The 27190-nt window shown below is 40.8% G+C and overlaps 1 protein-coding gene across 2 annotated transcripts in view; it reads right to left on the bottom strand.

The window, feature by feature from the left end:
• The window catches only part of LARS1 (leucyl-tRNA synthetase 1), a 49244-nt gene that overhangs the window by 11150 nt on the left and 10904 nt on the right, over positions 1–27190 (bottom strand). For both annotated transcript variants that reach the window (XM_082213437.1, XM_082213436.1), the window contains exons 7-28: positions 26497–26609; positions 25688–25751; positions 25118–25185; positions 24664–24889; positions 24058–24145; positions 22756–22832; positions 22005–22058; positions 20214–20354; positions 18243–18320; positions 16846–16931; positions 16699–16764; positions 16528–16610; positions 15911–16049; positions 8970–9182; positions 7849–7906; positions 7517–7580; positions 6489–6672; positions 6231–6321; positions 5045–5185; positions 4686–4826; positions 4472–4582; positions 2352–2462 (exon numbers count right to left, since the gene is read on the bottom strand). In XM_082213437.1, coding sequence (XP_082069563.1) covers positions 2352–2462; positions 4472–4582; positions 4686–4826; positions 5045–5185; positions 6231–6321; positions 6489–6672; positions 7517–7580; positions 7849–7906; positions 8970–9182; positions 15911–16049; positions 16528–16610; positions 16699–16764; positions 16846–16931; positions 18243–18320; positions 20214–20354; positions 22005–22058; positions 22756–22832; positions 24058–24145; positions 24664–24889; positions 25118–25185; positions 25688–25751; positions 26497–26609 — 2397 coding nt within the window. The remainder of the gene's footprint in view (positions 1–2351; positions 2463–4471; positions 4583–4685; positions 4827–5044; positions 5186–6230; positions 6322–6488; positions 6673–7516; positions 7581–7848; positions 7907–8969; positions 9183–15910; positions 16050–16527; positions 16611–16698; positions 16765–16845; positions 16932–18242; positions 18321–20213; positions 20355–22004; positions 22059–22755; positions 22833–24057; positions 24146–24663; positions 24890–25117; positions 25186–25687; positions 25752–26496; positions 26610–27190) is intronic.

Here is a 27190-nt window from a genome sequence, read left to right as displayed (position 1 = left end):
GCTTGTTCATGTTGTGAGGGTGTTTCTCTATCTCGATGGCTTCCATGATTATTCTCTTGTGGTGATGTTCCATGTTAAAGAGCAATTTGGAATCTGCAAAATTAATTTCGTGTCCTGTTTCTTTCATGTGTTGGAAAAGAGAGGAAGTTTTTTCTTCTTTTTTGACGGCATTCTTGTGTTCTGCGATACGTGCATTTATTCGTCTGTTTGTTTGTCCAATGTACGTGGCTGGGCAGACTTTGCAGGGTATTTCATAGACCCCTTGGTTTTCGAGCTGGATTTTGTCTTTTGGGTTTCTGAGGATATTGGCTATTTTTGGGTTGGTGCAGAAGGCTGTTTTGATATTGTGTTTATGGAGGATTTTGCTGATTTTGTCTGTAGTGCCCTTGATATAAGGAAGGAGGGCCATGCCATTGTTTTCTTCTGTGTCTTGGTTTTTGGGGGGTGTTTCTTTTTGGATTAGCTTCGTAACCCTGTTTTTCTGGTATCCATTGGCGATTAACACATTTGAGAGATTCTGTAACTCAGTTGTCAAGTGGTCTTTGTCAGCCAGGCGTTTGGTTCTGGAGATGAGAGTCTTGGCTACGGAGTTTATTTGTGCAGGGTGGTGGTGTGATTGTGCATGTAAGTAGCGGTTGGTGTGTGTTTTTTTCCGGTAGATAGTGTGTCCTAGGGAGCCATCAGGTTTTTTGTAGATTAGGACGTCAAGAAAGGGGAGTTGGTTGTTGTCTTCTATTTCCATAGTGAATTGTATTTTGGGGTGTAGGCTGTTGAGATGTGTGAGGAAGCTATCTAGTTTTTCTTTCCCGTGTGGCCAAATTACAAAGGTGTCGTCAACATATCTGAGCCAAAGTTTGGGTTTGTGTTCTGACTTGTCTAAAGCATTGGTTTCAAAGTGTTCCATGTACAAATTTGCGATGACCGGTGAGAGGGGTGATCCCATAGGTGCTCCTTCTATCTGTTTGTATCTTTGTCCATTGTGGATGAAGTACGTGTTGGTTAGGCAGTGGTTGGTCAGGTCCAGGATGTATTTGGGGGGGTTGTATTTGTTTTGAATGGCTGTCAAGGCTTCATTAATGGGCACTTGAGTGAAGAGAGATACAACATCGAAGCTCACAAGTAGGTCATCGGGATGTAGGTATTGCTTCTTTATTGTTTCTATGAACTGGAAGGAGTTAGTAACGTGACGCACAGACACCCCGACTCTTACACGGGAAGACACCCGAAGACACCAAAACCATATATATATATATATATATATGGTTAATCATACTTCTGTGAATTTAGTACTCATTAAATTCAGTATCCTTACTTCACCCTATGAACCATCTTCTCATTCTAATTTTGCTCCACAGCCATGGGCCACAGGAATTTACATTATTGATTTACTTAAACCTATACACACCACCTTCTAGTCAGAGCATTTTTAGGTGGTTGACAAAAAAAGCTATTAAAGCAATTGCATTAAACCATCATGACTGTTTTAAAGTAACAATATAACAACACCCACTGCAGCCAGCAACAATTATCAGCACAATATCAAGGCTCAGAAAATGCTTGGGCAATGACCATGTGGGGCATTATTACTTAACAGTTGTTATTTAAGTGCATCAGTTAAATCCTCCTGGCATTTTAGTCTACTCTGACTAACTGATAATGCAGGGAGATAAATGTGGCCAATAAGCTCTGTTTTTAGAGTCATGCTTTCTCCTCCAGTTATCAAATGTATTTCTTAATGTCTCTCTCTCTCTTTTTCTTTTCTCAGGAGAAATCTTGCTGCATTCAAGTTGTGATCCCAAGCTATAGAACAAAATGGTAGTCTTTGCTATAACCAGGAGCCCAAGGTAGTTACTTCCAAATTTAACTGGTAACAATGAAGTGGGTTTTTAAGTCCTAGGCTCTTTGTTCCAGCTTCCATGAACAGGAGAGAGAGGCATATTTTTTTCCCTTAAACCCTCCTCCCTTTGTACACCCCAGCAATCCTTGTGCACAAAACATGCTCAAGAGGGCTGGGGCACCCTATGGAAGGAGAGAATTTGCTAAAATTGCCTCCCCTTTCTATTCGCAGAACCTTCCCCTGGAATGAAGAGCCTTCTGTGAGTGAAGGAACATAATTGGACACAAGCCAATGTGACCACCAATTTCATTACCCATTTTGGTTCAAATTTTCAAGGGATGAAATTTTACTACTATTAAATTTATATACTGCCCTTCATCCATAGATCTCAGGGCAGTTCACAACAGAAAAATACAAAATAAAAACAAGATTTAAAAAAGATAAAATACACAATAAAAACAAAAAACAGAAACAAACCAATAACCCCCCTCCCGTAAGCTGCAGGAAGACTGACCTTGATCATAGCAACAAAAGGCATAACCCTTTTCATGTATTTCTTCAGTTCTGTCAAGGAGTTGAGTTCAGTGGCAATTATTTTATTGTCTGGTAGTTGTCCTCCATTGGTCTACAACAAAAACACATATGAGATCCTTTTTTAAAAAATAAAATAAAATCCAATTAAACCACAGCATGGCAGTTCTCGTTTTTGTAGCAAGCACATATAGCCTTCATTTAAGTTTACCCCAGATGCCTAAAACTTTCCTCCTTGAAGATCTTAATACTGTGGTACATTCCCATGGGGAGCATCCTTCTAACTTCCCTTTGAAAAACTGCTTTTTAGAAAGTTATTCTAATCAATAGAGAAAACAACACAGCCGCAAATCTTTATTTGGCAAGTCTTTCTTTGTATGTGTGGCTTCACCCTAAACATCATGCCCAGCCCAAATCATTTAGAAAAATCTATGAGCTCAGTCCTTCACAAGCTGCAATCTACCACACCGCACACAGCAGTGCCGTCATGTCGTGGCCCACAAAGAGCACAGTACTGGCTTCTAGAACTATAAAAACAGGATCAAGAGAGAGGCAGGTTTATTGAGCAGCCTGATAGCTGCTAATACATGGGCTTCTTTGGGCTTGGCGGGCCCTAAGGTATGCTAGGATCCACGCTTGGACATATGTCTGCTTCCACTGCAGGAGAAAGGAATTTCAGGCATCTGTTTCTCTAACTTTCTCTGCTACCACTTTCACACAACTGCATTTTTCATGTGCCACATGCAAAGAACTGCAGGGTGGTGTCGTGGTTACAGCATTGGACCAGGGAAACCCTTGGGCAAACTTCCATGGAGCCACAAAGCTGCTGGGTGGCCATAGATCATTTTCTCTGGCCCTAACCTATCTCACAGGGTTATTAAAAGAATAAAGAAGGGTGGGGTGGAGAGAGAAACATTACATGCTGTCAGCGCCAGTGTCCCAACCTCTCCCCAAGTTCACCCTACAATTTAACTTCATCGATAGGAGCCCCAAAGTAAATGGGAAAGTACAATTCATTCTGCCTTGTTAGTAAGATCCATATTCTTTCTGTTCAATATGGATTGATGGCAGTGGACACCAAGTTACAAAGACATGCTTGTTCCTAATTAGAAGGAAATTAATTTAACCACATTACTGCAGTTTGAAAAGACACAGCGAATCCACAAATCAACTCTGATACTTAGCTGTTCTGTTTGAGTGCTGCTGTTGTTCTTGTGCCACAAGAGTTAAAGGATCAGTTCCAGAAGCTTAAGAATTCAAGGACTGCAACTTTTCAAGCCGGATTTCTTAGTGTTGTGCAAGTTTTAAGGCAGAAGAATTTATTGTGCTCTAGTATATTTCTTACAAAGCCAGAGAATTATCATACTCACCAAAGACTAGAGTGGACCTCAAAGCTCCTTGCCTAATAAGGAAGTTACACTCGTCTGAACACAGCCAGTATTGCTGCAGAACAGGCACTTAAATAAGCAGCTAACTAAGCTTTGCATTTGGCAAAAGATTAAGGATAACAAAGCTGAACCCATTTTCAAATGAACCCCATTTCCAAAACATCACTAGAAATGATGTCATACAGCAAACATAATCACGCACCCAAAAAAGACATTACGACCAAACTGCAATAATCTTATTAAAACACTGGAAACACTTATTTCCCCCTTAGATTCAATAACTTGATGCCAAGTTAGTTTTATTTTCAGGAGAGACAGAGAGAAGAAAGTGACGAGAGAAGCAAATAATAAAGTAAAATGGGGAGATAGCTGACATTCTTGTTTTCTTTCTTACTGGCTTTAACAAATTACTGTTACTGTGTACTGTTTCTTATATTGCTCTGCTGGGTTTACTACAGTTATTATTGGAATGTAAGCCACCTTGCAGACCAGGCATAGGGAAACTCGGCCCTCCAGATGTTTTGGGACTACAACTCCCATCATCCCTAGCTAACAGGACCAGTGGTCAGGGATGATGGGAGTTGTAGTCCCAAAACATCTGGAGGGTCGAGTTTGCCTATGCCTGTTGCAGACAGTCTGGTGGAATGGCAGGATGGAAAACCGTTCAATAAGCCAACAAGCAAGCAATGGGAGGGAATTTAGGTAGGATGATCACCTGATAATGCTTGCGCAGAACAGACAACGTAGTGTGCTGCCATGGGGGGTAGTTCTTGGCCACGTAAATGGTACAGTGGGATGGTTTCTGGGGTGCTTCTTTGTTGCCTTTCTAGAAAACAAAAGGAGACCTTTCTCATCAGAGGGAATGATTCTTCAAAACCATCCAGTGTAGGAACAGCTGGGGCGGGGGGGGGGCGGGCATAGGCCTTTACCTTTCCTTTAGCTGGTGCCATGTAGTTTTTGAGGCGCAGACGGAGTTCGTGAGCTACTTCTGTGAGGTACTGGGAAGAACGGATCAGGATTTCATCCACAGGGCCAGGCACAGGCCAGGAAGCTTTCATGATGGAGTCAGTCTTTAAATTTGAGTTAACAACAGACACTGGGATTAGAAGAGAGGAACAGTTCTTACCTTCCTTGTTCCAACATAATGACGAAGTCTAATAGGGCCATACAAAGGCTATGGATTGTGCTTGGTTTGCAGAACTGCTGATATTTAGCTGAGATATGATCACAAAGAGGGAAAATGTGACGACTGCAAAGCGGTTCACTAGCGATAAATAAACAGCCATACCTTGCCCAGCAATGCCCAAATATGTTCACACACATGAGGGCAGACTGGAGCCAACAGGAGAGTCTGAGATTCGATAAACTGGAGCACCAAGTCCCTGTGCATTCCTTCGATAGCTAGTTCACGGTACTTGTCTTTTGCTGCCTGAAAGAGAGCCAGCACAAGCACCGTAAAAACAGTCTAACTGTCATGGAAAAGCATTGCATAAAAGCCAATCTCCTTGCTTTAATATGTCCTTAAAACATAAACTACTTATAATCCTATAATGGATTATTAAAAGGACCATATTTTTTATTTTAAAAAAAAAACCTGCTGGGATTAGGACCAAATGAAATTCTGCCAGTGGGACATTATATAGCTTTACATTATTATGGCTCTTAAAAAAGACATCTATCGGCACAGACATAAAAGTCAAGGATAACTGTAACTGTATATTAGGCACTATCATTCTGAATGGCCCACATAAAAAGCTACCATTAAGTAGTAAGGGAAAAAAGAGGCAATAAATATGATAGATTATTATGCACATAGTTCAGCCAGCCGAACCACACTCCTGAAAGTCAGCTGCGTAAAGGAGTCAGAGCAATTCATTATTAAGCAAAGCAATATGCTGCTGCAGATATTTTGGAGAGTTGCTGACACCTTATGGACTAAAGTGAAAAGCATCCTGCTTTTTAATGGCAGCAGGAATACATTTTCTGATCCATCCATCCTTGATTAAAATTAAGTTTGCTAAAAGAAGAGAGAGATAAAGGAAACAATTTTTTCTTTAATTATTGGCCCTCCCTCTTTACTGCCTGCCAATGACTATAAATCCCTGGTTGTCAGAAGGGAAATAACATCCTGTGGAAGTATAATGCTTAACAAAGACTACTGGCTACAGGAATATGAATTTTATGTCTTTCTACCTACCCTTCTAGCATAATGCTAAATCTGTGCTGCACAACATAGCAAAAGCAGACCGGCCACTGTGGGAGAGGTCTTAGTTTAGTGCTGAATTGTGTGCATGTTAAATCCCTGGCATCTCCCACTAAAGGGTCAGAAGTAGCAGAGCCAAGTAAAACTATTATTCTAGCAGGCAGCAAAATTTCAAACCAACTGCTTTACCACCAACTGTTATTGCATTCTTTAAATGTATTTTAAGTGTCAAACTTTTAAAATCCTGTGCTACAGAAAGTGGACAGCCTACCTGAAATTCAAAAAAGCCTGTTTTCAGAGCTTCCTTAAACATCATCTTCTCATAGTTTTGATCTGTTTTCATGATGCCTGCACTCATTTCACTGGGCAGGGCATGGAGGAAGAGAAGAACAGAGAAAGTTATAGTTAGATCGAAAGAAAAGAGAAGTGCCAACATGCAGGAATCTGTGATTTAACATGATTATACAGAACAGTCCTGAGGGATCCACATTTTTTTTCTGAGCTAGAAAGTTGGTCTTGTTCATGGTACCTGGCAAAAACTCTGTCGTTGAAGGTGGTGGCAGGCCCACTTCTCAAACTGTCCCAGTTAGCAAGTATTTCCTTCACCCACTCGACCCAGTTGTACAGGCGGAGGATGCCAGCATCTGCCATGGCTTCCACAAAGTTTGCATCTTCAACAGTATCACCTGCATCAGCCAATGCCAGCCGCATGCCTAGAAGGAAACCAAGTCAGTGTTAGAACATCAGGTGCCCTGTAAAAAGGACAGTACAGCCTGACTCCCAACTACTTTTCCACATCAATATCTGAGAACATTGCTAAAAACATCATAGACAGCATCACTGCAACTCTTCATTGAAATTACATTTCAGAAGACAACTTCATTGAAATTTCATTGAAATTACATTTCAGAAGGCAACTACAACAGTTAGAAAGATTTTCAGTGGGGAAGAACATGCTCAAAGAATAGCACTGACAAACATTTTGAAGTTCTCATGCATTGGCATGTCCTTCCTGTCATGACCTCCCAATATGCAACCTGAAAAGGCTGATCAGCTGGAGCTCCTGTTTTCCATGGACAGCAGGGGTGAGGAACTGGATCTAGCTGGTGGGCCAGATCAAAAGCTCCTCCCTGCCATGCCACTTTGACAGGTGGGTGGAGCTGGGCACCTATTAATCAGTCAATTTATTAATGGGCAGTCAATTTCAAAGGAAAAATCAAGGGCACACTCTTAATTGTGCTTCCAATTCCTGCTACGGTTTGTAATCCAGCTTGAATTCAAACTCCTTCTGTAGCCACAGCTCCAAATATAACTAGTTGCATTTCTGATTCTTTCTTTCCAGATGCAATTTGGCTCATTTTGAATTTGGTGCCTTCTTCAATAGCTCTGGGTTGACACAAAAAAGGGTTAAATTAAAAATTTACACTAGTAGCTGGAAATGAAGAACCAGTGTGCCCCCTATTCTTGTTTTCCAATTTGGCTAAGGCTTACCAGTATAACATGGCCAACAGTTTTAGCAGATTTTTTTTCCAATGCCAAGCTAATATGCCCTCTTACCATCAGCAGAAAACTTATCCAGAGCTTCGCACAGAGTGAGGAAGTTGCCTGTAGATTTAGACATCTGTGGGATAGGAATGTCAAACAGAGGCGGGTTACAGGAAATCTGTCCACTGTCTGATGAGAAAAGTTAAGCAATGTGCTATCCATGAGAACAATAATAAAACTGAACTCCCCTGAAATAAACACACACCAACACTCACACGTAGACATTTTTATATTCATTTCATTCTAACCCTCATTCACTCTACCCAAATAAAGATTTCTGCCTGGTTTTCATTGTTGAGATCTGTCAGTCCTAACCATCACAAAAGTATAAACAAATAAAGTACCTTCTCTGAATTTAGGAGGAGATGCCCGTTTGCTCTTACAGATACTGGCCATTTTTCTCTGCATTAGAAGACATACATGAAAAAGATTCTTTTATTTTTCTTAAACTTTTAAAGGCCCTCCCAGAAGCAGAGCCACAGGGATGACGATATTCTTGAAGGGAAAAGAAATGCAGGACATGCACTATGTCTTTGCTCAAATGCAATGGATGTGTTAAGGTTCAAAAAGCAAATACAGTATGCATATATGTCAACGAAATACAATGTTAAGAGAACCTATGGAACATAAGAACCAGCTACTGTCTCCTAGATCACATGGATTCAACTCTCCTGGTTGAATAGGCCTGACACTGAAACCCTTGGTTGTTCTGGAGGCCACCTTCATGCCACCCAGAGAAACTACACAAATTAGAATAAAGCTTTGCTGCAGTTTGTATGGTGCTTGTTCTTAAAACTTTGATTACATATCCTCCAAGAGGGAAGGGCCAGAAAACATTTATTTATTTTTATATATGTGTCCAGTTCACAACATACATATTCTGCAGCACACTCTGAACACTGAGCTCTTGAAAATAGTGTAAGACGGTGAGCATCCTAAGGCACCCAGGTAGTGAAGTGAGGCTTATCCAAATCAATCATGCACACTGTCTGGAGGGCACCTGGGGAACCAAATTCCTTGAGGCCTAGCAATCTTTTGACCCTGAAGACATTTGGGCTTGTGGACAAGCAACTATGACAGGCCCTCCTCGGTGCACATTGAAGGCTATTGGCAATGAACAGTGCAAGACACACTACTATTCTTAGGCTTGGAGCCAGAGTGAGGACAACCCATCTGGGAGGCAGCAGGAGATAGCCATTCCCAAAGCCTCAATTAAGTGTTAATTAATCTGCATTGTATAACTGGACGGAAGAATGATCAAATCGAGGCTCAGGTGCCTATTAGCTGTTTAATAAAGTTATAGCCATGTTTTAATCCCACACAGATCTTGCAAATGTCTCTTCCTCTGTACAGGAGCAATTCACTTTCAGGCCTCAGATGAACTCAAAAGAGGTCTGCAATGAAGACTTATTGTGACTGTGTGTGTGTGGCTGCAGCTAAAGATTTGAAAGTACTTCAAACCAACCTTTGATCTGGCCACATGGCCACATGATTATAAAGGTAGTATGACAAGTGATTCGGAACAAGGTCCTTGCCAGAAGCACGCAGATCCACTGGATACCAATACTCAAACTCCTGCTTCAGTTTATCCAAAGCTGCTTTGGGGATCTTTGTTGCTGGGAATGGCGCTGTCTTAAAGAAGATGTAGTCCCAAACCTCTTTGGACATCTGGTTTGCCCTGCACAGATTAGGACAAAAGTTATGCAGGGGAGAAATAGTGACAGTTATCTTAAGCATCTATTATGCTGCTAAGTATAAGTACTACAGTGTATACAGAATAAAGTATACAGTGGTACCTTAGTTCTCAAACGCCTTGGTACTCAAACAACTTGAAACCCAAACACTGCAAACCCAGAAGTAAATGTTCCAGTTTGCAAACTTTTTTCAGAAGCCGAACGTGCTCCGTTTTGAGTGTTACACTTCTGATTTGAGTGTTAGGCTGAAGTCTGTATGTTTTTGCTATTTATTTTGCATTTTTGTTTTTGCGGCTCTTTTTTGTTGTTTTTGCTGACTGTGTGGAACCCAGTTCAGCTACTGATTGATTGCGTGACTGCAGTACAGTGGTACCTGTTACCATAAAGCACCAATGCTGCAGCAAGCAAAGGCTCCAGCAGCTCAGTCAGCTGCTTGTGGCTGGAAAGCCAGCAAGGATGTTTGTGACTGTTGCCATGGAAACAAAGGGGCAGTCCATTCTGTACTGAGCACCGGATGTTAGCTCAGTGAGTGTGTCATATGACCTGTACTGGAAGTACATGGGTGGAGTTTCTTCTTGCTGTTGTCGAGTGCAGACACGTTTCTCTGTACTGATATGAGAGACAGAAATAAAAGATGTAAATAGTTTTCTGTCTGCTTCTTTCCCCTCCTGGGGGACACCAAAGGGGAGAGACGAAGAACGGTGTGTTCCTCTCACACATCTGAGATGAATCGCCGGGACCTCGCCTGCTTATCAGCAGAGTGGAGACGCGGGGAGGTCGACAGGAATATCTGCCGGTGCCTACGCTGTGGCACATTCCTCTGACCCAGGCAGAATTCCAACAGTGGCAGCCTTCGGATGGTTGCTGTCCATCGGACATCTGGATGAGAGGTTGGTCAATTGTCCTCCTCTGCTCCATGGAAGCCTGATTTGAGAGGCTGATTCTCTGCAGCCAGAAGCTGACCAGAAGAAGAAGCTGACAGCCAAGCCGATGCTCAAGGTATGAGACTTTTAAGGGCTAAAAAGAGTGAATGCAGAATGATTCATTCTCTGCTTCACGGAAAGCGAGTGTGGGAAAGCAGCTCCAACTTAGAAGAGGCCTGCATTCCAGGCATTCTTGTGGTTTCCTGTCCGAGGAAAGGAATGCGCTGTTGCTAAGCAACGTCCTTCAGAAGACTATGCTTCAGAGAGGCGAAAACAAAGTTTGTTTTGACTAGGTCCTCACGAACTGCTGGAAGGGACTTTCCAACGCAGCCAGTGTCAGAGTTGCCAGGTGTCTAGAGAGTAAACAAGCCAGCTATTGGATTTTAGAGGCTTGTGTTTTTAGAGTCAATGCAAGGACTCAAAATGGATGCCAAGAAGGGGGGAGGTTTGCCTTCTCCACCCCTCCTGACCAATGACAATTATTCATCTTGGTCTGTAAAGATGAAGGCCCTACTGCAGAATCAGAGACTGTTTGGGGTGATTGAGAATCCCATCCCTGCAGCACCAACGCGTGCTTGGGAGTCACAGAATGTGAAGGCTAGGACTGCTATAATTCTGTGTGTCTCAGATGAGCAGCTTGTGCATATACAGCATTTGGAATTTGCGCAAGAGGTTTGGAACGCGCTGCGTACAACGCATCAGAGAGATGCTGGTTCTTCAGCGTTGCTGTATTTTGAGAAGTTGACCAATCTGAGATTAGCGCCTGATGGAGATGTTCAAGCGCACCTGACAGAGATGAAGTATCTGCGTCAACAGATGGTGGAACGCAATTTCCGTCTACAGGAGGAAGTGTTTTGCTTCATGATGATAAACAGCCTGAATCGCACCTAAAAGGTTGTTGCCAGTCAGCTTGGTTCGCTACCTGCTCAGGATCTAACCGCGGGAAGGGTGTCTGCCGTCGTCCTGAACGAACACGACAGACTTGCTGCACTGGAAGTGAAAGACAGAGGGAGGCAAGAACAGAGTTCAAATCTTCCCACTGCTGGTGATGCCGTAGCATTGAGTGCCGTCCGATGCTATAATTGTGGACAGACTGGGCATCTACAGCGGAACTGTAAGAAGCCGCGACAGTCAAAAGGAGCCAAGAACAGCTCTACAAAGCCTGAGGCGTCAAGCAAAAGCCGTACCAACTGCCAGGTGAAACCTGCAAAGGCTATGATGGCGAAAGGAACCACGCCAGATGTTGGGAATGCATTCATAATCGATACCGGCGCCACGAAGCACCTCTGCCCACACAGAGAACTGTTTTCGACGTTGAAGAAGCAAAGCTTCACAGTGAAACAAGCCAACGGTCAAGAACTGGAAGCGACCGGAATTGGAACTGTGTATCTTGAGAGTCTGAACTTGACTATAAGCGATGTTTACCTGGTTCCAGAACTGAGATTTAATTTGCTGAGTGTGTCGCAGATTGCAAAGAAGGGACTAAAACTGTACTATGATGCTAAAAGATGCAAGATCTACAAAGATGGAGAACTGTTTCTTACTGCCAAAGAGAAAGATGGACTGTATTTGTTGACTTTTGATCAAAGTGATTACATGAAATGTAATACTTCTGATTCTAACGAAATTTCTCTTGCAGGTGTGACCAGTGTGAACACCAGGAAGGTGTCTAAGAAGGTCCACAGAGCTTTTCAGCGGGTGTATGCTGATGTGATTGGTCCTTTAGAACCATCTAGAGGCGGAGCAAAATATTACCTTGTGTGTGTTGATTGTTACACTAATTATTCTTGGGTTTACTTGATGAAGAAGCCGCAGGAAACTTTAGAAAAGTTTCAGGAGTTTTGTGACAAGGTTAAAAGTATGCATGATGCTAACATTGATTGTCTTTTCACAGATGACAAGCCAGTTTTTCTTTTACAGGATTTCCAGAGGTTCCTGGATGGAAAAGGGATAAGACACAAACTTGCTACTTCCGAAGAAGCATGGAAGAAATGTGTCTGTGTTAGGGTGAACAAAGAATTGCAAAAGGGGATGCATGCGCAATTGCTAAGTTCACATTTGCCACATGATTATTGGGCCGAATCTTTAGCGTCCTATCTTCATGTGTGGTTGAGAAAAGTCTCAACAGAGTTGGGATGTTCTCCTTTTGAGAAGCTGTTTAATAGAAAACCTTCTGTTGCCTATTTTAAGGTTTTCGGATCTCATGTGAGAACAGAAGCTCCAAGTGGGGTAAAGAATGCCAGAGGCATCTTTGTGGGTTATGAAAAAGGTCTCTACAGAGTAATTTTGTCTGAATCTGGTCAGGTGATTCTCACAAAATTTCTAGAGAGTGCTCCCGAACAGGAGAGAGTGATTGTTCATACTTTTTCCACAGATGATTCTGATGATGATGATGAGTTTGACCTTATTGAGTTCAGTGGTACTGATGATGATGACACTGATAGCTCAGACAGCTCAGTTGTCACAGTCATTGAGAGGAAATCTCAAATGATGACTAGACCCTCAGAAGAGGAGGATGAACCACTGATTAAGCTTAGTACTGGTTCTCCAGAGAGTTCAGAGGCTGAACCAGAAAGCAGAGAAGAGCAGCAGCTCTTACGTAGGTCTGAGAGAGCAACGAAGGGTATACCACCCAAGAGGTATTCAGAGGAGTTTGCTAACCTTGCATATGTTGCTGTTGTAAATGATCAAGGACAGATTGAAGCTGTGTCTGAGTCAGAGACAAAGGCACAACAGAGAGTTGTTAACCAAGGAAATGCGAAGTCACACAACCAGAGAGGTACATTGGTAAAACCAGTGGCGGGTAGTTCCAAGGGTGGAACTGAAACAACAGGGGAATGTTATAAGTATAACAACTGTTTGTTTTCTTCTCTGGATGACGCTTTGCTCGCAGCACGCATTGATACTTTAGGGGGAGTATGTTACCATAAAGCACCAATGCTGCAGCAAGCAAAGGCTCCAGCAGCTCAGTCAGCTGCTTGTGGCTGGAAAGCCAGCAAGGATGTTTGTGACTGTTGCCATGGAAACAAAGGGGCAGTCCATTCTGTACTGAGCACCGGATGTTAGCTCAGTGAGTGTGTCATATGACCTGTACTGGAAGTACATGGGTGGAGTTTCTTCTTGCTGTTGTCGAGTGCAGACACGTTTCTCTGTACTGATATGAGAGACAGAAATAAAAGATGTAAATAGTTTTCTGTCTGCTTCTTTCCCCTCCTGGGGGACACCAAAGGAGAGAGACGAAGAACGGTGTGTTCCTCTCACACATCTGAGATGAATCGCCGGGACCTCGCCTGCTTATCAGCAGAGTGGAGACGCGGGGAGGTCGACAGGAATATCTGCCGGTGCCTACGCTGTGGCACATTCCTCTGACCCAGGCAGAATTCCAAAAGTTGCCAAGTTAGAGTATGGATCAGAATCGAGAGACTCCACAAGCTAGAAATAGTGGGTGAACATTTCAACTAGTAACAAATCTCATTAATGTGCCATCAATATAGCACACATTGGGTTGACTGTAGAGACAAAGTACTACCTGCAAACCAAGACTCCTATTCATTTTTATTTATTTGTTAAATATTTACACCACTCTTCATCTGAATATCTCAGGGTAGTTCAAAGCATAAAAATACAGAATACATTTTGAACCTGGGCTGCAGCCACACTAGACCTGATGCCAACATCTGCCATTGAGAATAGAGTTCACACATGTGGGAACACTCGGTTACCATTCCAGGTTTGCACCTCATTAATAGTAAAAGTTATTGGTTTTATTTATTTTTTCAAAGCCATTTTTTCAAAGCCAGAAATGGTTTTTTTTCCAATTTGAGGTATGAAAATACCCCCCCCCATTCCAGGTATAATGTATATGGGAAAAATATACAACTGTAAATTTCCTTGTGTCCAGAATTAAGAGTCACATACAGATTGAGTGGTGACTCATATGGGCAAGTTTCACAAGAGCCTCTGCCTGTTCAAGGGGCTTTGCCCTGTCTCCACCCCATATGTGCCACCCCAAATTGGCTTGGGGCAGTTCAAGAGAACCCCCAGAATAGTGCACATGGGGGTTAGGGGGAATCATTCTGTCTGGCAAGCTCACACGCTTTCGCAGATGCTAAATTCAATAGAGCCACACTGAATTCCACCCTATGTCTTGACTTGAGCCATACGTACATTCTTTGAAAATGTTATTAAAGAAGTTGCTTGGATTAACCTTAACTCAATTTTCTATTTCCCTTTAGAAATTTAATCAGCAAATTTGAATTAAGACATCAAATGCAATAGAAGGGTTTGCATAATGACCTCTTAAGATAGCCACAAACTTTGACTAGAGCAATGGGAGCAAAGGGAAGTGCTCCTGTGAAGCTAAAATTCTGTTCATTTCACTTTGCTTTTTCTAATGAGAGAAAAAGCGAGCCAGACAACTGCTATGCAGTCCAATTAAGAGTTCAGAGGAAAGACTCACCAGACACTACGCTACCTTAAAAAGATTATTCCTATGAAAAATAGCTCTCATTTGAACCAATCCTCCTGTCTTCAGTTACCTTCAGGTTTAAAAAAGGAATGAGTTTGCTGGAATATCGCTAGGATTTCCATTTCTAAAGCGTTCATCTGTGGCTTCACCCAGAGAAGATATGCTCCACCTTCATCTAGTTAACTCCCCAATTTAAAAGTGCAATTGACCACAGCAGTAACCACTGCATAATCGACCACAGCAGTAACCTCATTAGAAAGAGACATTTTGAAGCAAGAAGACAGGAGCTAATTAACATTCTATACTGAATACAAAACTATAATCCTTCATCTTGTATGCCACAGAAGACTAACCTTAAGTTTAAGAGAAGCAATAATGCTGGAAGGTCAAATTAGACAATTTGGTATTGAGAAAATTGCTTGAAGAAAGAGTTTTGATCATAGAACAAGGATGGGGAACCTGTGGCCTTTCAGATGTTGATGAACTCCCAAATCTCATCATCCCCATCCAACATAACCAATAGTCAAGGACTATGGGAGTTGTGGTCCAGCAACATATCAAGGACCACAGGTTCCCCATGCCTTTGCTAGAGGTTCTATAATAGCCTTTATATCTGAAGATATATCTACCGTACTGAATGCATAGTGGTGGACTACATAAGCAGTTAACAGGATAGTTAACCTCAACTATTTATGATTGCAGACAGATTGCCAGGAAGGTGAAGATTAGCCATCTGGTTCTCTTTTCAAACACTTTTTTCATTTCCTGGGGAAACAGAACTAACATTAAAAATCAGGGTGGTTTCTGATAACCATTTTTTCTAACTATGTGGCAGTTTACAGTTGTCCTGCAAAGAATCGAATTCGTTCCAGACCTGGTACACAGTGTGAATCAACATGAAGACACTATAATAATGGCAGGGATTTTTAGTGTTCTGTTGGAAGCCACCCAGAGTGGCTGGGGAAACCCAGCCAGATAAAAAGGTAAAGGGACCCCTGACCATTAGGTCCAGTCGTGACCGACTCTGGGGTTGCGGCGCTCATTTCGCTTTATTGGCCGAGGGAGCCAGCGTACAGCTTCCGAGTCATGTGGCCAGCATGACTAAGCCGCTTCTGGGGAACCAGAGCAGCGCACGGAAACGCCGTTTACCTTCCCGCCGGAGCGATACCTATTTATCTACTTGCACTTTGATGTGCTTTCGAACGGGTATAAATAATAAATTAGTATTAATTATTATTATTATTATTATTATATTTATTATTATTATTATTATTATTATTATTATGTAAAACACTATACCCTGGGAAACTTTTCTTCTCACCTGATCCCTAATGGAGACTGTCCTTGTCCCCGGAGATTACCCTGTTGGAGGAGATGAGCAACCGTATAGAAAGCCATGTAGATAGTGGAATCGGAGAGAGATTCGATCAACCATTGCTCATCCCAAGGCAAACGTGTGCCTAAAAATATAGCAAAATAAATTATTTGTGTTGTAGTCAGCACATTCCTTAGTTGTCAACAAAAAAACGCTTAAGAGCCTTTTTACATTTCAGATTAAAACAACTCAATATTTATCAGCTTGTCTCTGTTGGCAGCCATTAGTACGGTAAACTGTGCCTCACTCAACGTCTTAGAAATTGAGGTACACCTGAAAGGAGCATGCTTGAGTTTTTCAGGGAGTGACACTTGGGGGTCCTATCCCAAGCTACTTCTGAATCAATACTCCTCATTGGAGTTATATGAATCTCTAGAATATGCTTCTACATGGAAAAGTGAGGTGTGCCTTGATTTCAGCTCATGACAGATGTTAATTTTTCTGAGTATGTTGTCTCTATGGGAATCAGCCATTGCAGATATGCTTTAAAAAATATTTAGAATATTAAATTGCTCCTATAGCCAAGAGTTCCCAATTAAACAATAGGAAAAGTTTTATCCTACCTAATCCGTATGTCCTTGAACAGGCATGTTCTTTCAACCAATCCAGAGTGGCTTCAAAATTTCTTCGTGTCTCATCACCAAACCTGAAAAAGCAAGATAATTAACCCTTGCTGTCTCTTCCTGGGCTTATGTCAGCCCACATCTACCTTGCCCCTATCCCCCACAACTTACGTCTCAAGGTTTTTCAAACATTCAAAAGTTTGTCGCTTCCAGTTTTCTTCACCATAGTCCAAGTACCTAAAAATCAGACAAAAGGACTTAAAATGAAGGGCGGTGAGGGATGCAACTAACTTGGCTCCATCTTTCCTTCCAACTCACCATTGGTCACAAAGAGCCACCACACACTCATCGGCAGATCTAGATATGACTTGTTTCTCTGGCTCCATATAAACCATTGCTTCATGCTAAATAAAGAAAAGGATGGGATTACAATGCTGGGACAAAAAAGAGGAATATTTATGAAATAGGGAAGTAGCTTTAGCCATGCAACTATCCTGAATTCCATTTGACTAATAATAGCAATTTAATAATCCAAACCTATGCTCACCAGTTCTGTTGGAAGAGCAGACAGGGACAGAGTTTATTTAATTTCTGTGGCACAAGAGTGGGAATATGCCCAGCAATAGTCAAGGCAGTTCAAGGAAGCAGCTACCTAACTGTGGCAACTCAATTGTCCCATGTGCATGGCTTTCAACTCATGCTTGACTGTTCCTTTGTCTATACAATGGGACTCACTGTCATTACATGACTATATTATGGAGCTTTATTTTCTACAGCCTGGACCATCCAGAGCAAACGCTTTCCTGATGCAATAAAAATAATTCCACAATCAAGAAAATCTCAAAAAGATGGACAGCATCAAGCCAATGGAACAAAAGTCATGATTCTCAGTACTTCAGCTGCCCTCTTGTGAAAGAACTGTGCAAGTACACCAGATTTAACCACTGCATGGTAAGATAGGAAGAATTCAAAACTGCAGAGCAATCTAAAGCCCAAGTGAAGCAACAATGGGGCATGATAGAGCAGTGGAACCAACAGAGCATCCCCAGCCCCTTTGCTCACACTAGCTGGGACAGAAGGCAGGGGGGTAGGCATAAGCTTGTTCCAGGTTATGCCAGCATGTCTCTGGCACAGATATCGGGCCTAGATCAGGCCTGAAACTGTGGGGGGTAGCTCAGAGGCCTAAGGATCCCAAGCCAGCCCAACGCCCTATTTGGGGGCTTTCTACCCATCTGCACTTTTGGTGGGTAGAAATGGGGAGTTCTGTGCTGACATAGGCCAGTGGACTGCAGGAAGGAAGACCTCCACCCCATCAGTTCCCTGCTCCCATGGTCTTTCCTTTTCAAAACTTTATAGGGACAGAAATGTCACCACGCCACAGTCTGCTCTTTTCCAATATGCCTAAACAGTTACTTTCAAAGCCACCAATCTTGCCTTTAGCAAACAGATAAGGATTAGTTCACTAAAGAATACAGCAAGCTCTGCAGGATTCAAAGCACCCATCTAAATAAAGCAGCTATTTCTATTTGACAGGTGAAGCATAATAATTTCTGTTTTGCAACAAAACCAAAGCACTTGACTTAGTGCTGCTTAGTTTCACGTGGCTACGATTGTGTTTCAAAAAATCAAGCTGTGCTCTGTAGAGACAAGCAAGCAATAACTGTGTTGTGGAAGCCACTGTATAATCTTAAAATACAATACAAACCACTACACACATTGTCTACCATCTTCCTCTGAATAAGCTTCTTGACATCCTGCACCTTCTGGCCTTTGAATCCCTCCACGAGCATTATCTGAAAAGGGAAGTCATTGCAGAGATTACAAACTGCTTTAGAAGTTCAGTTTATATGTGAGGAAGCTGGTCTCCGTCCCTTTTCCTCCTAGAGGATGCCTGCAAGAAACCCACATAAATCCAATAATTGTAAATGAATCAGTGGTTTTAATCCTAGAAATTTCCTGACCTCAAAAGCGAAATAACTCTTCAAAACAGAGTACATCAAAGGAGATATATATATATACATATATATGCGCAAAATGGCAGCAAAAGTTTATTCATTCATTCATTCATTCATAAAGCACCTCTGATATGTGCATAACACTTCACAAAGAACAGATATGATCGGTCCTTACCCCAAGAGGCCTGCAATCTAGAACAGACACAGGGAAACAACAGAAGAAGGGGACAAGGTGTGGACAGGCAGTAGAGGACCACAGAATTTCAATTAAGCTGCCTGTAATAAGGAATTTCATTTTTTTTAATTTTTAGAATACCCGTGTGCAATTTTTTTAAAAAAACACACACACTTGATAAATTGTCCCATGAGTAAATCAGAGTTTAGCTTTATAGCCTTAAATGTGAATGGACAAAGCTATTCTAAGAACAGAGTCAAATGTATAAAGGGATGTCTAATTTACATGTCTGATGAAAGCAAGCCATTACTCTTCAAGAAGACACATCTGTTTGCGATACTTGAAAACCCCCTGGGTAAATCAATCTCTAGTAGTCTTGAATATCTAGCCTCTTTTAATACGAAGACAAAAGGTGTTGGACATACTTCATTATGGAAAAGCAATAGGAGTTTTTAAAAATGTTCAGCTATGTTTCAGTGGGAGAGCACATGCCTTGCAGGCATAAGAGATTTGGTTACAGAGTTGGCATCTCTGGTTAAAAGGTTGACTACCTGAAATATAGCTGCCACTCCTAATGTGAAAATAATCTTTCCTCACATACAAGTGTTTGTCGCACATAACTCTAGGGCACTGCGCGAAAAAAGTTAAAAGAAATGCTTTAGTTGCACTTACACTTTTGTAAGCATGAGAACTGCCATAAAACCTATCTATATAGTACTTCATGAATCTTTTGCTACTGCTTGTGTTTGCAAATCACTAGGATTTTTTTCCCTTCCGCTAAGTTGTCTGGATCCAGCCTTCCCTTAGATTCAACAGAAGGCAATTTTTGAGAAGTATCCCTAAATCCAAACAGGTCAAAGTCTGAAAATCGCCTAAAATGAACGAAGCCTAGCCAGTCCATACATGCCAAATACAGTGGTACCTCAGAAGTCGAATGGAATCCATTCCGGAAGTCCATTCGAGTTCCAAAACATTCGGAAACCAAGGCGCGGCTTCCGATTAACTGCAGGAAGCTCCTGCAGCCAATTGGAAGCTGCGGAAGTCATGCTGGACGTTCAGGTTCCAAAGAATGTTTGCAAAGCAGAACACTCACTTCTAGGTTTGTGGCGTTCCGGAGTCAAAACGTTAGACTCGCAAGGCTTTCGGGATCCAAGGTATGACTGTACCAGTTACAGATTAGTTATGTATCCAAAGGAACACACAGAGACCAAAAGAGAACAGGACAAGTCTTGCATTCAGTGAAACAAACCATAAAGTGAATTAGCTTTCCCAACCTGGTGCCCTTCCGGATGCTTTGGACTACAACTCCCAGCGCCCTGACCATTGCCTAGCTGAGGCGAGTCCAAAACAAGTTGGGAAAGGCTGTAGTAAATAAAGAAAATGGTGTGTTCAAATCCATTGAGTCACCAAGCAATCAGAGTTGGGATGAATTCCTTTTCACCCTTATATTTAAAAAAGCAGAAGTGGTGGCATACAAACATCTCCACAAAAAAAGAAACAAAATTCACTTCTCTAACACACACACCCTCTTGTGAAAATCTTAATTTTTTACTTACTCCCTCATAAAATCCTTTCAGGTATAATCTTTCCTTGGCTTCTGCAAGTTTCTCTCTGTCATTTTGACTCTGGATTTTCAGCTCGTCACAGATCAACGGAGCAGAAAGGTTGCCATAGCCAGGGATCTCAATGATGGGCACCTGGGAATAGCACATAGCATTGTAAAATAGTTGTTTTCAATCATGCAAGTAAATCAAAGAGTTTTGCAGGGGATTCAACCATGACTCCAAAAGCCTCCAAAGAAAAGGGATCTTCATTTTATGGTTTTTCAACAGTATGTGCATTGTTTACTGTCTGAAGGGCAGGGAATGTAAACTATGCGGGGAGTGGGGAGAGAGAAAATAAAGTGAAGCCTGTTTAATTCCATCTACAGTGGTGCCCCGCAAGACGAATGCCTCGCAAGACGAAAAACTCGCTAGACGAAAGGGTTTTTCGGTTTTGCGTTGCTTCGCTAGATGAATTTCCCTATGGGCTTGCTTCGTAAGATGAAAACGTCTTGCGCTTTTTTTTAAAAGCCGCTTGAAGAGGCGCAGTTGCGACGGACCGTGCTTCGCAAGACGAAAAAATTGCAATACGAAAAGACTCGCGGAACGAATTCTTTTCGCCTTGCGAGGCACCACTGTATATGCAAGGTTCTCACACCTATATGACAGATGGGCAGAATATTATATGCTGAATTTTGGGTTTGTTTGCTATACTAAAGTTGGGTTTTGCTTCTTAAACCTGTTACTCCTCAGTGATCAAAGGTTCACTGGACTTATTGAGGCAATTAATTTTACATGCATTGGCTTCAAAAGTTATCCAATAGGCACCCAGTTCTCAATTTTGCATCAAAAGCACAGCTGCCTGGCCTGTGCCTGCAACATGCAAGTAACAACAAAATACATAATCAAAGCGAAGCCAAAGATCAGACAGCCGGATCTGACTTTCAGATGGAGTCACACAGCTGTGCATTTTTCCTTAAAGAATTAACAGGGCTGACTCAGGCCTCTCGATAGACTAGAAGGCAAGTCTATGGGATTCTCAAGGAGTCTCACAGCACCCCTGGCTGTGCAGTACTTTAGCAGGGCTAGAGCTATGACATACGTAACAGAAAAAGCAGACCAACACAAACACATAAATCCCTCAGATAACACAGGTGACCAACATGTACACCCAACTAGGGGTGAGGTCAGTTTTTGGCTTGTTTTGCATTAAAAACCTGCCAGATTTGCACTCCCCCCTAAAAAAACCCCCACAAACTGAAATAAATTTGTATTCTTCCACATTTTGGAATCAAGTTCAAGTTCTCTGACCAAATACGGAATGTGTATACTAGAGGAAAGTGTACATTAAAATGAATATACTAATTTAAATTATATTAGGGGGAATAGCCTATAATACTGTGCATATCAGGCAAAATTGCAAAATTAGAATGTGTACAGAATTTGTATGTTAGAAGAAATGCACACTAAAATGCTTCTCTTTTAAAATAATGCACACTGATGTGGAAATGTGTAAAACTCATATCTTTAGGCTCCAGGAAAAACATTCCTCTTCTCCCAGGCCTTTGGTTAATTAAATTATCTATGGCCTTTTAAATTATGCGTTGAGAGTTTCTTGTTTTTCTTTGTTGCTATGGTATATTTTGTGTTTTTATATTGTAAACCTCCCTGTGATCCTCGAATAAAGGGAGATATAAAATTTTTAATAATAATAATAAACTGAACTAGAAAAATAAACAGAGAGAATACAAATTGACAGCTTTGTCCATTCCAACACCCAACACAATCCTTCTCTGCTGCACTTACTGGTTCAAATGGCAGGACCATTTCATCTTTAATGCCATACTTTGCTCGAAGTGCCTATGAAGAAATTGAAAACAAATATGAAAATCAAATCTACAAAAACCTGACAAACAGGTCTTTGCCCTTACTGCAAAATTTAATCAAGTCAATAATTTGATTAATGAATTGAACCTCTGATCAACTAAAAAAGTGCCTTGATTAACTAGAAAGCACATTACTTTTAATGCAAACAATTTAAAAAATTGCAGCTGCCAAGCACCATTTTAAAAGCAGGCATTTCCTCTTTCACACACACAGACGAATAAACACCTATTTTAGTATAATGTCTGCCCCCAAACAAGCATGCATTATAAAGGAGCATATGCTTTTGTGCCTCCAAATAATTCTTTTTACTGTCATGCAGATGTATGAGAAATTAACTGATTCATCTTTTCATTAAAGAAATCTTAACTGATGAATTGTACAGGTTTTATGAAGAGCCCGGTTTTGCCCATTTTCCTTGCCTTCTGATACCCTACACCAGCCTTTTCTTTCCAGTTATTGTTAGATTCCAACTCCCATTGACTCCAGATAGCATAATCAGAGATTATGGCAGTTGTACTCTAACAACACTTGGGTGGGCACCAGGTGCAGAAGGCTATCCTACCCAAATACATCTATTGTGTCTGCAAGAAATAGCTTGTGCTATCGCCTGTAGAAACTGTGGCCATCAGTTGCCAGCAAGTTGGGGTTTTCCCAGGCTTAAGCGGTTCACCTGTTTTTTCTTTAAGTCTCTCAGGGCTGCAATGTCATCTGGGGAATCGGACGGGACACTTGTGACAACTCCAGTGCCTTAGAAGCAGGAAACACATATTATCCCATTTGCATTTTTATGGCAAAATTCAGAATAAAAATGCAAAGTTAATTGCAAACATTCCAAAAGGTTTCTATGTGCATGTACCTCGCATAAACAAACGCGTAAATCGAGTTAATGATAATAAAAAATTAGCCACATCCTTTGACTAGAGCAGCAAGGGTGGGATTATTCCCATATTTCAGTCATACGGCTGAGTTAGCTTTTTAAAAGCAACTACAGCTCTTGCTTTAAGTTTACTTGGTGTTTTCTGGCAGAATAAATGGGCCAGCCTACAGCAGGTTAATTGTCTCTTCCACTCACCAAGGCAGGAACCACGTGTTATGAATTTCATCGCTTCCTCCACTCATTCTTCCTTTTGTTAGTTATGTCTCCCTTGTTTACCTGTAGCCTTTAAAGTTACTTCTTTCTCTTTACTGTTTTTTTAAATAAGTAATTTTCTCTGCAAGATATTATCTTTTCTCTAATGGGCTCTGTCATGGAAGTAAACGAATGGGAGAGGGAGGAGGAGTGGAGGAATTTACAAAATTATTGTCGCATGGTTCTTGCCCGGGTGAGTTGAAGAGCACAATTAACCTACCACAGGTTTCTCACATTCTGCCAGGAACAAGCATGGTTAACATTAACTATAGTTTGTTTGAAACAATCTGACTTGAAAATAAACTGCATTTAATGTCAACAACACAGTGCTGGTTTGCACAAAACACTAAACCACAGTTAAGCAAAACTGAAAGCAAAGACTTCTGAACTCCTTTTTCCAGAAGTGTAGAAGGATGGGAAGGGAGAGGCATGTGAACCAGAAACCTGCAAGTCTGGTACGCATCACGCTAAATGTTGGTTTAGTGCAGATGGAGAATTTCATTTGGTCTGCATTTTTCAGCAACCTGACCTAATTTGCACCTCCCAAACCCTTCAATTTCACACCTCTCCAGTTTTTGTGCTATAGTTCACAGCTTTAAAAAACATTACAAGGAATTTGAAAATTTCATATTTAAGGATAGAATACATTTAGAAATGTGTGTGAAATACATATTTAAATGTGTATCTTGTTATTAAACATGTGTTTAAATATGAATTTTCATACTGATTTTTTAAAAAAAAGAATTAATGCAGAAATGGGATAGAATGGGCTTACACCATGAGAAAATAATTATATCTGCACACAATATGCAACTGATGCAGAAGAAGGTACAGCAACCTTACCTTTATCTTCTTTAATAGTCAACATAGGAAGAGTGTAGATAACTTTATAGGATGTTAGAGGGGCAGAGAGGGCAGCTCCAAGGATCTCCTACTCAAAAAAAGAAATATTTTTAAAGATGAGGTGACTCCCACATTATGGCCATAGGATCACTTACAAATGAAACATCCTAGTGCCTTCATTTACACACAGTTTCTCTGAAACCAAGTCACAATATTTTACTTTTTGTGCTTACAGAAAAGGTCAAATGCAGCAGAGAAATTCTAGGGAAGGCACAGAAACCAGACCACAACAGCTGAGTAAGGCATTAAGTAGCAGATTTCTGTTATAAATGTATGCATACAAAACATACATTTTTGCAGTGCTATGCTTTTGTATGAGAATTTGCCCTTTAGCACGGTATCATTTTAACCACATAAATGCTGGTTCTGAAGATGACGCCACTTTTATTTTCAAGATTATGTGGAGATTCCAACAACATCTGGAGGGCTTGCTTAGCCATTTCTGCACTAGTGGAATTTGCAAGTTCCAAGTTAAACATTTCTCAAAGTTTGCTTACATCCTCTGCCTCATGAATCACTTTAACAATAGATGACACCATTGCTCACCTCTCCCATCAGCTCCTTCACGACAGGAACTACACCATTAGTTTTTGTAAAGCCCTGGTAGGACATATTCCTGGCAGCTCTCTGTGTGCAAATAAAAATATCCCCATTCAGGGTCTCAAAGCCAATATACTTCATATCAGGGCGAACCCAGCAATTAGTCTGCCCAAACATGGTCTCCGGTCTCAGAGTTGCAGCTACTAGGAAGATATTCTTTCCTTTAAGGCCACTGTGAAAAGAAAGGAGAAGTTGTCTAGAAAAGTATTTGAGAATATGACGATTCCCAAGGAAGTCCCCCAAGGGAAAACGTGTGAGGAGTTAAAACTATGTATTAGAAATTCTACCCCTTTAATTCTGACAGTTTCTATATAATGAATGTAATCTATGAGATCCCCAATCAAATTAACCTCACAATGCAAAAAAGATTTACAGTATTAGCCAAGATGCAGATAATTACCTTAGCTTTACAGGATAAGGTTCGACCACCTTCATTTTGATTAGTGTGTATTCTTGAGGTCCAACACCCTAAGAGACAATACATGAACAATAATGAGCATGCCACTTCCACTATTCAGTCTGATCAGATGCCCAGAGGCAAACTAGAATGGACTGCATGTCAGCCACTATCCCTATTAATTGACAGCAGTTAAGATAACCCATGATGTATCCTTTCTAAGATAAAACTTTCAGAAAGCTAAAATAAATAAGTGGGGATTGTGTGGAAAAATCTAACATAAAAATGCAAGCTTCCAGTTAAACAAATGCACTGGTCAAGATCTAAATAGATTGACCAATGGAATTTCTTATTTTTGTCCTTTTTCGCTCTCAATAAAAAACTTATTCCTGCTTCCATATCAAACTATTTCTACAAGACTTCTGTGCAGAATTTACCTAAACCCCTTTAGGTTCTCATTTAGATATTTAAAGTAATTAAGTGAGGATTCAAATAGACTGTAAATGCTTTATTTTCTTCAGTCCAAATGCAGTATATCATTAGCAGTCAAATGAATCAAACATCCTTTGTTACCTCCCCGGTTTGCCTGTCATGATCCATGCATGGTTGTCCATCTTTTGGAGAATAAATGGTGTATCTAAAAGACAAATTAAATACATTATTTAGATAAGTGCAAGAGAGATTGAACAGGAAATCCTTTGTGTTTAGGTCACAATGCCAGCTTAAAATGAAATTCAGACGCTCTCAATGGTTTCCTCATAGCTGAATAATTTCAAGGAGAAAGCTACTATCTAGACAGGACTGAAGAGGGCACTGTTTCTTGTTTTCTATTTGGCTTTCACTTCCCACAGAAGATCCTCAATCTAAGTCAAAATACTTGGCTAACACAGGCTCTCTTTATTACTTTACTGAAATAGAATGCCATCTATCTAGTCAGTATAGAAGCAGGTGTATATCACATGACCACTCTGGTTCTCGTGGTGCAAAACAACAGCACCTGTACCAATATAATTAATGATCTACTCATTTACAAAATGCAGGATAATAATTTGCAATTTTGACAATTGCTTTTATTAATTTGATCATTTATTTTACTTCATTTGAAAAGGAAACTACTGATCATGTCAATAATTCTCATTTCATAAATGGGATAATTCAGTCAAAGTTTAAAGCTGCACATGTACTCTCCAACATTTGACAGAATTATCCACAAGCACTCACACCAAAGAAGCTATTGGCTATTGGACTGGTGAGCTCAGAAAGCCTATAATCAAAGAATTCCCCAGGCCACGTTTATGAAATGGTACACATTGCTAAGCAAGAGGATACGTCAATCAATTCTTCAAGTTTTATAGAACGAATATATTAAAGGACTATCTTACCGTTTCCCAAATTTAACTTTATTTCTTTCCCTCAGAGTTAGAAATTGCCATCGTACAAAAGAATCGTAATAGGGGTTGACATCAGTGGTGACAAAAGAACGTCTCCAGTCTACCTAGAAGTTCATAAAAATGAGGAGTTGCATGATGTTCCAAAAGTTTATATGGAAACTCTGTCTCACCATCAAGAGTTCTCACAAATTGTGAAACTAATTCCAAGAGGACTTTAGAACCGCATCGCCTCCATTCCATGTGGCATGGCAAGATGAATATAAAAGCTAGGGGACTTTCAAAAACAAAAAGTCATATGCCATGGACATTAGTTGTTCAAAACGGAAAAAGTAAACGTTTCCAACTTCAAAATAAAAAAATTCCTTCCTTATTTTTTTTAATTTTTTATTTTGACTATGGCAGACCAACACGGCTACCTATCTGTAACTGTTTCCAACTTCAGAATTCCTGCAACAATAACTGCTGATGTAACTCAATCTTTCAAAGCTATTTCCCCTCTAAATAAGAACAACCAAAACATTTGCTATAAGTAGGCAGATGTTTATGAAACACTGTTACAGCTGATGTCAAACTTTGTGACTCAACATTTTATTTCTAAAAGCTCTACAGCATAACATCACACGGTCACTCAGAGGAAATAAATTAACCTAAGAGAAAGACTTTTTAAAAGTTATGCTTTTAGAAT

This window comes from Podarcis vaucheri (genome assembly GCF_965113315.1).
Source record: "Podarcis vaucheri genome assembly, chromosome: 2".
NCBI lineage: Eukaryota > Metazoa > Chordata > Lepidosauria > Squamata > Lacertidae > Podarcis > Podarcis vaucheri.
The sequence above is the reverse complement of the archived record's forward strand: the minus strand, read 5'-3'. Positions and strand labels throughout refer to the sequence as shown.